The 17611-nt window shown below is 38.1% G+C and overlaps 1 protein-coding gene across 3 annotated transcripts in view; it reads right to left on the bottom strand.

The window, feature by feature from the left end:
- ATP13A4 (ATPase 13A4) overlaps nt 1-17611 on the bottom strand; it is a 126525-nt gene that overhangs the window by 53594 nt on the left and 55320 nt on the right. For all 3 annotated transcript variants that reach the window (XM_027538243.1, XM_027538242.1, XM_027538239.1), the window contains exons 3-9: nt 16238-16384; nt 11521-11591; nt 11347-11427; nt 9685-9754; nt 7811-7945; nt 3394-3463; nt 489-623 (exon numbers count right to left, since the gene is read on the bottom strand). In XM_027538243.1, coding sequence (XP_027394044.1) covers nt 489-623; nt 3394-3463; nt 7811-7945; nt 9685-9754; nt 11347-11427; nt 11521-11591; nt 16238-16384 — 709 coding nt within the window. The remainder of the gene's footprint in view (nt 1-488; nt 624-3393; nt 3464-7810; nt 7946-9684; nt 9755-11346; nt 11428-11520; nt 11592-16237; nt 16385-17611) is intronic.

Below are 17611 nucleotides of genomic sequence, written 5' to 3'. Positions count from 1 at the left end.
TGTGCGTTTTCAAAGTAGCAGCTTTGGCAAATCCTGCATCAACCACTTTTCAACATTTTCAAACCAACCTAGAAAGAGCTTGAACTTGACCTGGGGCAGGAAGGGTGTTTCAGGATGTCATAACGGTTTTCAAACCATCTGTGTTTATCTGAAGATACATTTTATAGAAAAACATGAAACATAAAAGCCACAGGTGATTCTGAAACATCAAATGACCTTTAAAGGTTTTTAAATCTTTAAAATGACAGGATTGTAATAATCTTTTTTGCAGGAAAGAAATGCTAAATGCTCCAAAAGTTAGGACTGTTATCAAACCTAGCATATAGAAATCAGTTTTAATTTGAACTCTCGGGTCTGTCCAGTGCAGGACTATTAGTAAGATTTGTGAGAGTAGGAAGGTCCCATAGCAGCCGCATGCTCTGCCATTATCATTCAGGAGAAACCTGGGAGAACCAGCGGAGGCTGTATGTGAGGTGACAGAACTGTACCTGTCAGCATGCCTTCATTCACCACACAGCTGCCATCAATCAGAATAGCATCACATGGCATTTGCACTTTGTTCCCCATCAGAATTAATAGATCTCCAGGCACCAGGAAGCGTGATTCTAGCTCCTGGACTCCAGCTGGAAGTGTGAGGAAACAAAGTTGAGTCAGGTTTTTTCCCACAAAAACACAGTCCAACATCTACCTAAATTGGAAATCAATGAAAAAGCAACCAAAGCATATATGAAAAGGAAGCAATTCCACAACATTGACTCTAAATCTGCAAACAATAAGAAAAAAGGTAATATATTATATTACATAAAATAAAGACCTTTGTGTGGCAATAAAAAAATAAATAGGCAGAGAAAAAACTAATGACAAATTCAGAGAACATGTTTGAAACTTACATTGCAGACAAAAGATTAATATTCCTAATAAAAAAAGAGTTTGAAAAAAAAAAGATGTAAAGCAAATGACTGTATAGCAAAATTGTTACCATATAATTCACATGCAAACAGACACACACATACATACTACAAGCAGCATGGTGTTTGAAAAGATATTTATTCTTACTCATAGTAAGAAAATTGAAAAATATATCCTTCCTTTCTGCCTTTTGTCCTTCTTTCTGACCTTCCGTTATTTCTTACCTTCCTTATTCAGTCCCAAAGCCCCAAAGCTACAAGCAGTTAAGCAAGATAGACAACCATGCAGGGGGCTAGGTAAAGTGGGGATAGGAGTGGTAGACCATTCCACATGGTGAAGCCTTAACTGGATGAGTGGGTGCTTACGTGGCTGGGTGCAGAGTGACAGAGCCCAAGGAGGGAGACAAGATCCCCATAGTGGCAGTGGCCTGTTTTGAGATATTGGAGTCCAGCCAGGTGAGAAAGGCAGGATTGATACTATAAGTTGATATAATGAGGCTGAAGAGAGACAGGTTTCTCACTGAAGAAAGGAAGTTATAAGAAACAGAAATAAAATCAGAATGAACTTTGTGGTACTGGACTGGAATTGGAAATGATAGTGTAAATGGATGATTTTCAACAGATAGATGGTAAAATAACATAGATGTGCATGTGTGTATATATAAGAATATATGCAAATATATTTGCTTGCCTTTTTCTATATGTAGTTTCTCTTAATTCTGTTCTCTGAGAGGGGTTGTGAGCAGTGAAAACCCAATAATGAAAAAGAATGTAAAAGGCTCTACACTGAGAACTATAAGATATGACTGAGAGAAATCAAAGAAGATTAAATGGAGAGATAGCATGTCCATGGGTCACAAGGCCCAAATTTGTTACATACCAATTTTTCACCAATTGATCTACAGATTCAACACAATCCCAGTCAAACTTTTAGCATATTTTTTTTTGGTAAAAATCGACAAGCTGATTCTAAGAGTCATATGGAAATGCAAAGAGCCCTATATTGCCAAAACAACTCTGAAAAAGAACAAAGTTGGAGGACTAATGTTATTCTAAGACTTATGTAGTCACGTTATGTGGAATTAATATAAAGACAAGTAAATATTAGAATAGTAGAGAATAAGGAGTCCAGATAGATCCATTCAGGTGCAGGAAACTGACTTTTGACAAAAGTGCAAAGACAATTAAGTGAAGAAAGGATTGCCCTTTCAATATATGGTATTAGGACATTTTGGATATCTGTTTGCAAAAGATGAAAGTGAAATCGCTCAGTCGTGTCCAACTCTTTGGGACCCCATGGATTGTAGCCCACCAGACTCCTCCATCCATGGGATTCTCCAGGCAAGAATACTGGAGTGGGATGCCATTTCCTTCTCCAGGGGGATCTTCCCAACCTAGAGATCGAACCCAGGTCTCCTGCATTGCAGGCAGACGCTTTAACCTCTGAGCCACCTGGGAAGCCCTCCATTAGTCATTAGGAAAATGCAAGTTAAAACAACAATGAGATACTACCACTCACCTTTTTAAATGACTAAAATGAAAAAGACTGACCATACTGAGTAGTGGTAAGAAAGTGAAGCAACTGAAACTCTTACACACTGCTGGTGGGAAAGCACAATGGCACAACCACTTCTGAAAACAGTTTTGCGGTTTCTTTAAAAGTTAAATATGGATTTGTCATATGATTCAGTCATTCTACAGTCAGGTATTTTCCCATAAGAAATGAAAATGCATGTCCATAGAAAGAATTGAATCCAAACATTCAAGTAGAATTATTTGTAATTGTCCCAAAGTGGAAATAACTCAAATTTCCGTCAACAACTAAATGCATTCACTAACTGGTCTACCTGGACAATGGAATTCACTTATAAATAAGAATAAGCTATTAATGTTCTTAAAAAATGGATGAACTTCAAAATTATTATGAACTTTGTTCTTCACAAAATTAAACCCAAGATATACTTTAAAAGTTGATGATGGAAAGGAAAGCCTGGCATGCTGTAATTCATGGGGTTGCAAAGAGTCGGACACGACTGAACGACTGAACTGAATTGATACTTTAAAAGGCAAAAATGCATACTGTGCAGTACCATTTATAAAATATCCTGAACATGCAAAGTGGTTGCCTGAGGATGGGGATGCACAGTAAGAAGTTGAGAGGGAAGATTACAAACAGGCACGAGGCAGCTTTTAGAGGTGATGGACAGTCATTATCTTCATTGTGGTGATAGTGCATGGGTAGGTATAATGTCTAAACCTACCAAATTGTACAATTTAAATATTAATATGTTCAGTTTATGGTATGTCAATTTTACTTCACATTTTTTTAAGTGAAAAAAAATGTCAAGGTCCTCAGCCCTTTAAGTTATTGCAGAACAAAACCGACATATGAAGATGAGAGTAGTAGGAACAATCAGAAATAAAAATTTAAATCCCTTTCTGATTTCATATGGACAACACATAGATCTAAAATGAAGTGACTTACCATTTTTCCCATATATAGAGACTGTAATGTTATTATGTGCTTCAACTAAACGGTGGAGCTTTACAGATTGCTGAAAAAGAAGAACAGACAATAGGAAAAAAAAAAGCCTTTTCTATTTTAGGATAGGCCCCAGATAATAGCCAGTAGAGTGTCAGCCTTCTTTAAAGGTGGAGCCAACTGAATGTACTCTTTATAAACAAGACGGAGTAGCCTGCTACTCAACTGAAAAAGCATCCAACTTGTGGTGGTCTTCATCCAGTGATAAGAAGCATGTGTTGCTTAGTAGAAAGAAATTCCCCAGCATGCTCTGCCCACTCAAAAGAACTTTGATCATTCAAGATTTATGTTTATACCTAAATAGCTTCAAGAACCAAGCATTATTTCAGCTTTGGGTCATCCTACATTAGAGTTCCTAATTTAACTTCATAAGGACTTTAATGGTTCCTATTCTTTCCTCATAGTATTTTATATACTTTAATATATAAGATATATGGGACATTGACAGTGAAAAAATAAGAGCAGACAAAAATAGTAATATATTGGATTTCACATTTATTAGGAAACTATTGTGTGAAAGACCTTTTATAAGGTTCTGGGGATTAAAAAGTCCCAATCATTTGGTCTTTTCATTTTCTTTTTTCTGATTTTGTTATTTAAGACACTCCTTCAATCTCCTAGCTTCGAATCATTTACAGATTTGATTAATATATCCTAAGAATAGTCAACAGAATAATATAAGGTGAAAAAGTTTTCTGCTATTAATCTATTATTTTATTTATTTATGCAGTCATTCCACATTTATTGAGTAATCTTTATGCTAAGAGATAGCAGTAAAATGGTCAACAAAGCAGAAATGATTCTTACCATCAAGATATTTACAACCTACTGGGTAAATATATTTAATCAAACAATCACACACATAAATATATCACTATGATCAACAATAAAATAGAAAAAGTAAAGTATTTTTGGAGCATATATAGCTAATGAACCAATACAAATCTTAAGTGACATTGAAATAAATAGGTTGTTGAACTATGAGTTTCAAATTCAAAAGAGATATTTGGACTGGAAATATATACATAAATTTGAAAGTCATTAGCATATGCTTTCAGAATTCATTAGTATATACAATATAAGAATAGTGAAGACTCAGTTGTACTCTTATGAAAAAGACCATCAAGACACCATTATTAATAATAGCAATAAAGCTAGGTAGAAAATAATGTAATTATGCTCCCTCTTACATAGGAAAGAAAAACAAAATATATGTATATTCCAAAAAAATTTTTGGAAGAAAGCACAAGAAGCTAATAAAAGAGGTTGCACAAGTGGAGGGATGGAGGAAGAGGAAGCCTTTAAGTGGTAAACATTTTCCTATTGTTTTGGTTTTTAGACATCCATGTTTTGAAAAGCCAGGTAGAGAGGGATGAACTATGAAAAGAGACTTCCCTGGTGGTCTAGTGATTCAGACTCCTCACTTTCACTGCAGGAGGCACAGGTTCAATCCCTGGTCAAGGAAGTTCCTCATGCTGAAAGGAGCAGCCAAAATGAAAAAAAAAAAAGAGGCAGGGGTGGAGGGGTGGGGGGAGAGAATGAAAGAACATCTAGAGAAGTGGAGAGTGTGCTGTCAGTGAAGCCAAAGGGAAAGTAGTTAACATAGTCAAATGCAACCGAGAGGTTTAGTGAAATCTACACTTTTGAAAAAGTATTCACTGTAGGAAGGGAATCATAAAATCTTCAAACTAATGACCAGCCACCCAATAAAAATTAATGAGGGACATGAATACAGTTCACAGCAAAAGAAAAACAAACAGCTTAAAACAAGAAAAAAAGTTCAACTCTCAATGGAAAACATGCAATTAAAGTTAAAGAATTCTGTATTCACTTATAGTGGCAAAAATGAGGAAAACACTTATCTACCCTTAGGGGAATATTAGTATTCACTTGTTTAAGAGACATTTGACAATGTCTACTAAAATAGTATATAGCTTATGATTAAGTAGTTCTAGTTTCAAATATAGAAAATTCATATCTCCTTATCAATACAGATACATTATACACACATTTCCATGTGATATAAATTACACATATTTGTGATTTATACATATTTGTAAACACACATATACATTGATGTGTGAAAACATATATGTGCAAATATCCTCAATATATCAGTGTTTTACCAGCAAAAGACTAGAACAATCTAAATATCCATCAATATGACTGGCTTCAAAATTATGGTGAGTTTAGAGAAAGTATATTTGTGCAGATATGGAAAGATATTTAAGATATATTAGGTGAAAGATATTTAAGATATATTAGGTGAAAATTGCAAGTGTATAACAGTATATATAGTATACTTCCATTTACACAAAACAAATTAATGCATATGTGTTTAACTGTGCTAGAAGTATGTAAAGCATCTGGTCCCAGTGAATGCCTCTTAAAAGGAGACCCAAACACTGAAAGAAGGGGAGTATTTACTCCTCATTTACAGTTTTGTTCTGTGTGAATTTTTTTGTTACATCCATATGTTATTCCTTCTATCAAGAAACACCACCACCACCTAATTTAAAGAAAAATATTGTCCTTTAATTTTAAAGTTATTTTAGGATTATAGTGGTGACCTTAACAATAGTTGTTTGAATGGAATCACAAGAGAGGAAGCCAGCTCAGTATGGGTGAGACATGAGAGGGAGATGAGTAAATGAAGAAAAAAGCAAAATGAGCTCAGTAAGTTTTGCTTCAAAGGGAGAAAAGAGGTAGAGTCATAGCTGAAGTTTAAGGTACAGTAAAAAAATGAAAACTTTTTTCATTTGTTTCTTTTTCTTTTTTTAAGTTGGGAAATACTTGAGCATGTTTAAGTGCTGATAGAGAAACATGAGCTTGTTTAAATGCTGATGTGAAAGCTCTTAAGGAGGGGAAGCAGAAGGAGTCATTCGCTGACCACATAAGCAGGCTGAGAAGGTAGGACAGAATGCTATAAAGCACAGGCAGAGGACTTCCCTGGTGGTTCAGTGGCTAAGACTCTGAGCTCCCAATAGGAGCCTGGGGGCCAACAGGGGGCCTGGGCTCAATCCTTGCTTGGGAAACTAGATCCCACATGCAGCAACTAAGAGTTCCCAAGACCTGGTGCAGTCAAATAAATAAAAATAAATACACACACACACAAAAAAAAAATTAGAAGAAGAAGAAGGCAGGCAAATGGCATTTCCTCATATGTAAGAGAGATCAAGGCAGGAGGAAGGTGGAGACAAAAATCATCTGGTTGTTGGAGAACAGGGAATTGAGCAAATTCCTGTCTTATAGTTTCCATCTTTGTGAAAAAAGCAATGAAACAGACTATTAGCTGAGTTAGAGGAAAGGTAGAATGTGAATAGTTAGGCATCTTAGAAACTCGAATGAAGGTTTGGTCTGAAACTTTAATTTCAGACAATTGGAGAGCACGTTGACTAGAGACATATAGAAAGCTTGCCCAGATGAGATCAATATTCATGGATTTATAACACAATCAACCAACCTACACAGTGTAATATTTTTTCCCAACAGCACCTGGATCCCCTGGTATAGGTATAAGGAAAACCAAGAGTTGGATTGGGGTGTTGACAAATGAGTACCAACTCAACATAAAGAGTAAAGATACTAAACATTCCTTGGTGGCGATGGTTTCGTCACTAAGTCATGTCCATCTCTTTGAGACCCCATGGACTGTAGCCCACTAGGCTGCTCTGCCCATGGGATTTCCCAGGCAAGAATACTAGAGCTGGTTGCCATTTCCTTCTCAGAGGATCTTCCTGACCCAGCCCAGTCTCCTGCATTGCAGGCAAATTCTTTACTGACTAAGCCACGGAAGTCCCTATTAAACATTAAAGACTCCTCTACCTCCACCATCTTTAAGATCCATCAGTATTCTCTACATATTTTTCACTTATTTTTAATTCATAAATATACACATATTCTAGTAAAACTTAATAAACTAAACAGAGGGGGAAAACAACTTGAAAGGTTAGGGATTGAGATGTGAAGGAATGGAAGAACCAGTACTTGTTGAGCATGAGCAGTTGTGCTAGATATTTACAAATGTGGTCTCATTTGTTATGAGGTGAGCAGTGACTTCTTCCAGGTGGCTCAGCAGTTAAGTATCTGCCTGCAGTGCAGGACACCTGGGTTTGATCTCTGGGTTGGGAATATCCCCTGGAGAAAGGAATGGCAATCTACTCCAGTATTCTTGCCTGGAAAATATCACGGATCAGGAGCCTGGTGGGCTACAGTCCATGGGGTCACAAAACAGTCAGACACGACTGAGCACACACATGGTGGGCAATGACTATTTCCCCATTGTACTCCTTTCTAACAAAATTTCAACAAAGTCAGAATTCTTCCTTTTTGAGACTGTAGTGTTAGTGGTTAAACTCACCTCTCTGAGATCATATACAGTCAAAGCGATGGAAATGATGGACATGATTATGATGGCAAAAGCATACTCCTTATAGTCTTCACTAAACCACAGACAGACACTGAAGAGTTGAAATACATAAAACGGATTTAAAACCTATTGGCAGACATAAAAACAAGAAGACAAAGGAGATATTTAGGCTTTACACTTGGCTATTCATTGGCTTTTTTGGTGTCATAATCATCTCCATGACACAAATCATCCTATAAAATATTCTTATTTTATTTATGCAGCAACTACCATGTACTAGATATGGCACTAAGCAACTTGACCTGAATTTACTCATCTAATTCCCATAATTATCTCATTAAAACAGAAGTCATTACTTATCCCCATGGTAAAGATGAAGAAACTGAGCCTTAGATATTGAGAAATTGCCCAACATCACAGAGCAGCAAGTATCATAGACCAGGACCTGAACCTAGACAATCCGGCCCCAGAGCAACTTACTTTTAATCACACGGCACCTTATTAATTTACGAAGTATCATCTCATGTTTCCTCATGTTGACCATGACAACTGTCCTTTGAGGAGTACATAATATCATGGCTTCCCTGATGGCTCAGATGGTAAAGAATCTGCTTGCAATGCAGGAGACCCGGGTTCGATCCCTGGGTCAGGAAGATCCCCTGGAGAAGGAAATGGCAACCCACTCCAGTGTTTTTGCCTGGAGAATTCCACGGACAGAAGAGCCTTGTGGGCTACGGTTCATAGGGGTCGCACAGAGTCGGACACGACTGAGTAACTAACACAGTGTATGTCTGTCATGTGTATGTAGTAGTAGAATCATGTCCAGTTTACATTTACTGGCCTTCAGAAGACTGAAGTAGTAGGTCAGGTTTACAAAGTTTAAATTCTTTCTAGTTTACTGTCCTTCTCTATGACAAACATTGTCATATCTGAAGCCTTTCAAGTACTTTATCATATGAGTTGAAGACTAAATTTTCTCATAGAGAGCCAAGCTGAAGGGGTAATCTGTAGCTGAGCATCTAGAACACTATGGGAGAAAGTAGAGATTTAACTTCAACAGTTGTAATCCTGCTCAGGTTAAAAACATTTTGTGCCCTTACTCAAATTCCTTCTAGTTGATTTTCATCTTTCTAAAACAGAAATTGTAATCTTTGCCTCTGGTTAGGGAATAAGCACACAGAAACTTTTCTTATCAGTTTCTTCTGCTCTCATTCATGCCTTAAAGCTTGCTAAAAATTATTGAGAAAGAAGCTGGGGTTTACTAAGCCTGTTTTAAGGCAAGGAGGAGCAGAGATCATGTGCAGGAGAGGATCCAGAGTATAGCTGTATAGTTACAGTGTCAGTAATCACTGTAAAATGAAGAATAAGCCCAGGGATAGAGTCAAAGAGAAAAAATTCAAGGACATAAATGATGGTCAAATCTTTCTTTCCCTCCCACACATACACACTGAGATTAATAGAACTAATAAGGCGAAACAAACACTTTTCTCTTACAATTTTAGGTGCTGAGGAAATTGTGTATGCTGCCCATAAGAAAGGGATTGAGTTGGTTAAGTTTTAATTATTATTACAGTGTCACAAAGATGAGACAGGAGATAAAAGCATTGGATTAAAAAGGACACAGAGGACGGAAATCCTATGTTCACTGAGTCATTAAAGGGTAAGTAAACACATGAGCATCCTATCTTATGCTCTAACAGGCATTGTGTATGCCAAAATAGACCCCAAGAAAGAGGAGGGACGTGACTATGCTTAGCATTCTTTTAAAATAGTCCAAATTATGGTTTCCATTGACAAATAGCATTCTTGATCATTTGACTAGAACCAAACTTTTCTAGCCAGCACCAAGAGAAAATACTGATTACCTCCTTGATGAGCAGCTTCCAAATGGGTGTGATTTCAACATCAATAGTATTTGGCCCACATATTAACCTCCTGTGGGGAGAGATCACAGATCACTCAGTCTTTATTTTTATTTATAAAAATAAATGATTTCTCATCCATTCATAAAAAGGTCTGTTCCATGTTCATTTTCTCACTTGTCAGATCAATATAAGCCTCCCTTGTAACATAATACCTCCATCTTTCTCAAAATAACTGGAGAAGGGGAGGGTTTCCAGGTGCAAAACCAATAAACATGACCCTGTTACATTTATTGAACTAGACTCTTCATGAAGTTTAAATTTTTCCCGATGGTAATTTGGATATTTAATTTTAGTCATTGTTCCATTCAGGCAGTTTCAGGATTGGCACCCTCTCAACTCTGTCTCTCCCCAGCTCTGGCTCCATGGATGTGGGACAGGGGTTCATTACAAGAGAACAGTTTTACTGATAAGAAATACCATGCCTGCTTCCCTCCTCCTATTCAGTTCTGGGAAGCTGCAGAATTTATTTTGTGAGTGAGTGAAAAGATGTTGAGTTCTCAAAAATAGTTGCACAGATACACAGCCCTTTAATTGAAAACTCAGAGATGTGTTTCTTTGATTCTACAGAACAGTGACTCTGTGAGTATTTTGCTGTTAAGAACACTAAAACACTTTATCTGTGGCTTCTATGTAAATGCTCAGATCAAAGAACTTAACAGAATGTATTACAGCAGTGCTTCCCAAATGTAATGTTCACGTAGATAACCTTGTGGTCTTGTTAATGGCAAGATTCTGATTCAGTAAGGGTGAGGTGTGGTCTGAGATTCTGCATTTCTAACAAGCATCCAACTGAGGCTGATACTGTAGACTGTGGGTTTATTCAAAGTGCCACCAAAGCTCCACTCTAAAATGGTCAGGAGGGGAATGCAGGAATCATAGAAACTTAGGACTAGCAACGTGTGTATAGAGCTCTCCTCCCCACTTTTAATAATTAGGAAACTGAAACCCAGAAAGGAGAAGCTATGTGCTTAAAGCACACAGGAAATTAGTAACAGGCTCTTGACATTCAACACAATGCCCTTCCCAAACCTCACTCCTATGCCCAGTAACTGAGTTAGAATTGTAGAAGAGCTACAAGTCTTGAGTGATATTTTTCTACTGCTCTATAATTATTATTTTGCTACATTATATATTGTAATACATATTTCCTGATTAGTCAAAACTGGTTTAACCTTATTATAGTAACCTTGAGAAGCATCATGCAGAGTAAAAAGATAACTAAACCTATAGTCAAAGATGTAATTCTTCCTCTGTCACTTCCATCTGTGTGACCTGGTTTAGGCCATTAACCTCTCTGAGTCTCAGATTTTTGTCTGTTTTATTGAGATGATAAGGGTGTCTGTTCTAACTCACCCACAAAGTTGGTCTGATGAAGTGAGATAATGTATATAAACACATTTGTTTTAATAATATTAAATAGAGCACTACAACATATTCTGATATTATTAATAACCAGTTAAGACAGCCATTTCCAGGGCCCTCTTTTAGACTACCTGGTGACAGTCATTTCTAGCTGTCAGTATAGGTCAATAACAATATAGATAACAGTACAGGCATCTATGCATCTATAGGTACATAGATAGATAACAATAAACTTGGTACCTAATTTCTTGTTCTTCTGTTGTCAGACCAGATCCAAACTTTAGGTGTATCTTGGCAGAACTTAGCCAGTCTTCCAAACAGCTAAAATAATAATAATATTGAGAAAGACATATTTAACAAAATATTTCCGAGACAGTCTTTTTCTTTTTGGATACAATTGCTCAAACAACTTACCCAATTTTCCGGAACTGTCCCTCCAAGTTGTCCCAAACATATCTTATTTTCTGCACTTTTATGCACCTCACCTGCAAAAGAAAAGTACTAAGGAATCCCCAGTTTGAGGATCAGTGGATACACACAATCCAGAGACTAAAGAAGCATTTGTGGAAGAAGCAAAGGGAGAGCCCTAACATACTTAAGATTTTATCCTTTCCTAGCATATCTTGGCCTTGGCTATGACAGAAATGGCATTCCTTATTTGAAGTCTTCATTCAGTCAATGTGCACCATGGACTTACTATATAAGTAAAACTCAGCCTCTGCATTCCACTACTTGATAACCTAACAAGGGAAGGAAATATGTTATAAAAAGGGAAAACTATATCATACAGTCAAATTATATACATGTCAAAGAAATGAATGCATAATAAAGCAAAAATTATAGGATTGAAATACTGTAGAAATATAGAGGGTAGATGACAGAAGGTGTCATGGAGAAGAAGTTTCAGAGCTGCATTCTTAAAGGATTGGAAGAATTTTGTTCAGATGAGAAGATGACATTTCAAAGAGGTTTTGTACAATTTAGTTGTGGGGAAAGGCAGGTGAGGGGGGACCTCTTTGACAGCAGAATGGAGAAGGAGGCTGGAAGGATAAATAAAGATCAGAGTATGAATTCTCAAATGCTTGGGTAAGTATTTAGAACTTAATTTTGTAAGCAACAGATTTGCAGAATAACCTATGGAAGAGACACTAAAAAAAAAAAAGATTAGACTGACAGGTTCTAGAAGTCTATGAGGGCATTATTCAAGAAAATGAACTCTAGGAAATGAGCATCTGAGGGTACTGGCGATGGGAAGGAGAAGAAAGGTTAATGCTTATATTAGGACTTTCTGTTTCTAATTTTTAAAGCAATTTTACCTATGAATCTGAACTTCCCTTAACTGGTGATCTAATTAAGCACAAAGAGAAACGGTAAGACTGTCATATTGTCATGCAGCAATAGTTGGAGTCAACTAAGGCACTTTTAAAAACACTGATAAATGCAGATATTGAGCCTAGGTCCCAGAAGTTTCCTTTTCAAGACTTCTTCCCCTTCCTCATATTTTATTGAACATGTGTCTTCATTTGTCAGTCCATTTATTTGTTTGATGGAATTAAAGATGGTGGAGAGACTTCCCTCGTGATCCAGTGGCTAAGACTCTGAGATCCCAATGCAGGGAGCCCAGGTTTGATCCCTGGTCAAGGAATTAGATCCCACATGTCATAACTAAAGATACCAACAAAGATTAAAGATCCCATGTGCTATAACTAAGACCTGGTGCAGCAAAACAAATAAATTATGCTGTTGTTGTTGTGGTCGAGTTCAACTTTTGTGATCCCATGGTCTGCAACCCACCAGGCTCTCTGCCCACAGGATTTCCCAGGCAAGAATACTGGAGTAGGTTGCCATTTCCTTCTCCAGGGATCTTCCCAATCCAGGGATAGAACCCACATCTCCTGCATTGGCAGGTGAATTATTTACCCCTGAGCTACTAGGGAAGTCCAAATAAATAAAAAAATATTTTTAAAAAATTTAAAGATCGTAGAGGCCAATAATATTCTGAGGTTGTGTCCATGGGATGATTTGGGATGCCTACTTCTCCAGGTTCATGGCCAGCTAACAGGTTAAGCAATTTGTTAGCTGGGTGCTTGACCTTTTTTTGCTTTTGTTTATTTTGGCAATTAAGACAACTGAGTGGTAACAATTGACAGTAGAGAACTGCTCAGTAATTGATTTTATTATTTTTAAAAACTGACCTTGAGCTCATAAAACCAATTTAAATAGTTGCCTACACCTATATAAATTTCAGAGAAAGAAGTCTGTTATAAATATGTTTTAAATGAGGCAATGCCAAAGAATGCTCAAACTACCGCACAATTGCACTCATCTCACACACTAGTAAAGTAATGCTCAAAATTCTCCAAGCCAGGCTTCGGCAATACCTGAACCGTGAACTTCCTGACGATCAAACTGGTTTTAGAAAAGGCAGAGGAACCAGAGATCAAATTGCCAACATCTGCTGGATCATGGAAAAAGCAAGAGAGTTCCAGAAAAACGTCTATTTCTGCTTTATTGACTATGCCAAAGCCTTTGACTGTGTGGATCACAATAAAGTGTGGAGAATTCTCAAAGAGATGGGAACACCAGACCACCTGACCTCCCTCTTGAGAAATCTGTATGCAGGTCAGGAAACAACAGTTAGAACTGGACATGGAACAACAGACTCGTTCCAAATAGGAAAAGAAGCGTCAAGGCTGTATATTGTCACCCTGCTTATTTAACTTATATGCAGAGTACATCATGAGAAACGCTGGACTGGAAGAAACACAAGCTGGAATCAAGATTGCCGGGAGAAATATCAATAACCTCAGATATGCAGATGACACCACTCTTATGGCAGAAAGTGAAGAGGAACTCAAAAGCCTCTTGATGAAAATGAAAGTGGAGAGTGAAAAAGTTGGCTTAAAGCTCAACATTCAGAAAACAAAGATCATGGCATCTGGTCCCATCACTTCATGGGAAATAGATGGGGAAACAGTGGAAACAGTGTCAGACTTTATCTTTTTGGGCTCCAAAATCACTGCAGATAGTGACTGCAGCCATGAAATTAAAAGACGCTTACTCCTTGTAAGGAAAAGTTATGTCCAACCTAGATAGCATATTCAAATATGCTATCAAATAGCATATCAAATATGTCCAACCTAGATAGCAAATCAAAACCACTATGAGGTACCATTTCACACCAGTCAGAATGGCTGCGATCCAAAAGTCTACAAATAATAAATGCTGGAGAGGGTGTGGAGAAAAGGGAACCCTCTTACACTGTTGGTGGGAATGCAAACTAGTACAGCCACTATGGAGAACAGTGTGGAGATTCCTTAAAAAACTGGAAATAGAACTGCCTTATGATCCAGCAATCCCACTGCTGGGCATACACACTGAGGAAACCAGAAGGGAAAGAGACACGTGTACCCCAATGTTCATCGCAGCACTGTTTATAATAGCCAGGACATGGAAGCAACCTAGATGTCCATCAGCAGATGAATGGATAAGAAAGCTGTGGTACATATACACAATGGAGTATTACTCAGCCATTAAAAAGAATACATTTGAATCAGTTCTAATGAGGTGGATGAAACTGGAGCCTATTATACAGAGTGAAGTAAGCCAGAAGGAAAAACACCAATACAGTATACTAACGCATATATATGGAATTTAGAAAGATGGTAACGATAACCCTGTATATGAGACAGCAAAAGAGACACTGATGTATAGAACAGTCTTATGGACTCTGTGGGAGAGGGAGAGGGTGGGAAGATTTGGGAGAATGGCATTGAAACATGTGAAACGTCATGTATGAAACGAGATGCCAGTCCAGGTTCAATGCACGATGCTGGATGCTTGGGGCTGGTGCACTGGGACGACCCAGAGGGATGGTGTGGGGAGGGAGGAGGGAGGAGGGTTCAGGATGGGGAACACATGTATACTAATTAAATAATTTTCTATTAAAGAAAAATAAAAGGACACTCTGAAAAAAAAAATAGATAGCATATTCAAAAGCAGAGACATTACTTTGCCAACAAAGGTCCATCTAGTCAAGGCTATGGTTTTTCCTGTGGTCATGTATGGATGTGAGAGTTGGACTGTGAAGAAGGCTGAGCGCCAAAGAATCTATGGTTTTGAACTGTGGTGTTGGAGAAGACTCTTGAGAGTCCCTTGGACTGCAAGGAGATCCAACCAATCCATTCTGAAGGAGATCAGCCCTGGGATTTCTTTGGAAGGAATGATGCCAAAGCTGAAACTCCAGTACTTTGGCCGCCTCATGCGAAGAGTTGACTCATTGGAAAAGACTCTGATGCTGGGAGGGATTGGGGGCAGGAGGAGAAGGGGACAATAGAGGATGAGATGGCTGGATGGCATCACTGACTTGATGGACGTGAGTCTGAGTGAACTCTGGGAGTTGGTGATGGACAGGAAGGCCTGGCATGCTGCGATTCGTGGGGTCGCAAAGAGTCGGACACGACTGAGCGACTGAACTGAACTGAAATATGAATGTTAACTAGTCATAATTCAAGTAATACTAATTTAATATGATGGGAAAAGAGTAACCCAAATACATTTGAATGACAGAATTCAAATAAGATCATTTTATAGACATAAACTCCCTAGGATATTCTTTGGGGATTAACCTTTATTGTAAGACAAATCCCGTTGCATAGCTTATAATACAGGGCATGATACTCCTAAGAGTTAATATGCACTGAACATCTACTACATACGTGCAACCATATTGATCTTTGCATTTCTTAATTAATTGAATTTCATCAATTAATATTAGCAGTAGGCATTATCAGAGTTTAATAATTGACTCAAGATTACAGTTCTGAAGGATGAAGATGAGATTTTAACTGAGCTCTGGCTCCAAAATCCATATTCTTTATAATGTTCTATACTGTAAATTAAAGATTGGCACAGTGGAGGATCTGAATTTAACCATTTTTATTGAAATATATAGCAGCTGTACAATATTCTGTAAGTTACATGTGTACGATATAGTGACTCACAATTTTTAAAGGTTATATTCCATTTATAGTTACTTTAAAGTATTGACTATATATGAATTTAATCTTGTATTTGGAAGGAAAAAAGATTCACCTTCTCTAGCATCTGCAGGAGCCATAATCGTACTTACCTTTAGGTCTGGCTTTCTTATGGCTCTATTTATGATGCTCTCCTCGTCGGTGATGAAAGGATTGTCAGGATTGAGCCTAAATGCGCTGTTCAAGGCTGACAGGCAGATCCACATTACCTTTTTCCGAGAGTAAGTTTGGAATTCATCCTGAGGAAATAAACACCAAAACTCCCATGAAGTTAAGGAAGTCATCAGGCTAAAATTCAACCTGAAAAGCATTGTTTTAATATAACTGTGTAAGTTTGTAGAGTTAACAAACCCTCTTGATGGGACTACATGTCTTTGAAAGCTGGTAGATTTAGAGCTTTAAGGGGCAAAGTCTCGTCATCACTTACGGAGGCATCAGAAGGTGAATATGATGCGGTGGCATATGACAGCACTCAAGAGTCATGAGGCAGATGTTCAGGTAAGAACCAGTGTTCCCTATTACCCTCCAACCATGGGGCTACGACCACATACAAATTTCATAGGGAAAAAAAAAGTCCCAAACAAGCAAGGATTCCAAAGTGTTTCTAAAGGGCTAAGAGACCAGGTGAACTGAACCATCCTCTTATTTTGAGGCTTAACTTCAATGCCACTCCCTTTAACACCTCTTGTGGGGGTGGGGGTGGGGAGGACCATCCCTATACCAGCTCCAAAAGACTGCCACTGTCCCTCTCTTGTGCTCCCAATTACCTTCTGCCTTACATTCTCTTAGTTCTTCCAGTCTATCTTGAAGGTGGGTGCCATATTTTACTGTCACTTATATCCCATCCACATGGGGAATTTTGATTCACTCAGTGAGAATCTGATGAATGGATGAGAAAAGTATGGAAAGTGTGAGCTGAACACGCCCAGGGGTGATTGTCAAGATGTTGGCATAGGCAGCACTGAGGAAGGCATCTTTGTGCATGACCCTAATTGAAGCTGCTTCAGTTTCACTTCACTGATGACTCCATCACAGCATAAAACTAGAGGCAGCAGCACTGGACGGAGTAACAGGGATCATGATGGTCGCTTAGAGACTGATTGACAATAGCAATGGTTATTGTCTGAATGGGTAAATGACACATGTAAATTCCACTTGGATGTCTGGTAAACCTCAGGAGCTAGGAAGAATGGCCAGGAAAGTGAAGCCTGGGAAGCAATTTGAGGCCTAGGAATGTAGGTCAGAACCAGAGATTGTCTCCATCACAACCACTGTTGCCATGAAGAGTGAGCTGACTGCAAAAGGCAGTGAGAAGCATTAGTAATTATTGTAGCTAAGTCTCTTACAATGATTCTCCTCAGGCAAACCCCACCTCCATGCCTTTGTTCCTGCTGTTTCCTCAGCCTGGAGTGTGTATCTTTAAGTCTTCCTGGGGCCGGATCCTAACCATCCTTCAGGGTCTGACT

This window comes from Bos indicus x Bos taurus, chromosome 1 (genome assembly GCF_003369695.1).
Source record: "Bos indicus x Bos taurus breed Angus x Brahman F1 hybrid chromosome 1, Bos_hybrid_MaternalHap_v2.0, whole genome shotgun sequence".
In the NCBI taxonomy this organism is placed as follows: domain Eukaryota; kingdom Metazoa; phylum Chordata; class Mammalia; order Artiodactyla; family Bovidae; genus Bos; species Bos indicus x Bos taurus.
The sequence above is the reverse complement of the archived record's forward strand: the minus strand, read 5'-3'. Positions and strand labels throughout refer to the sequence as shown.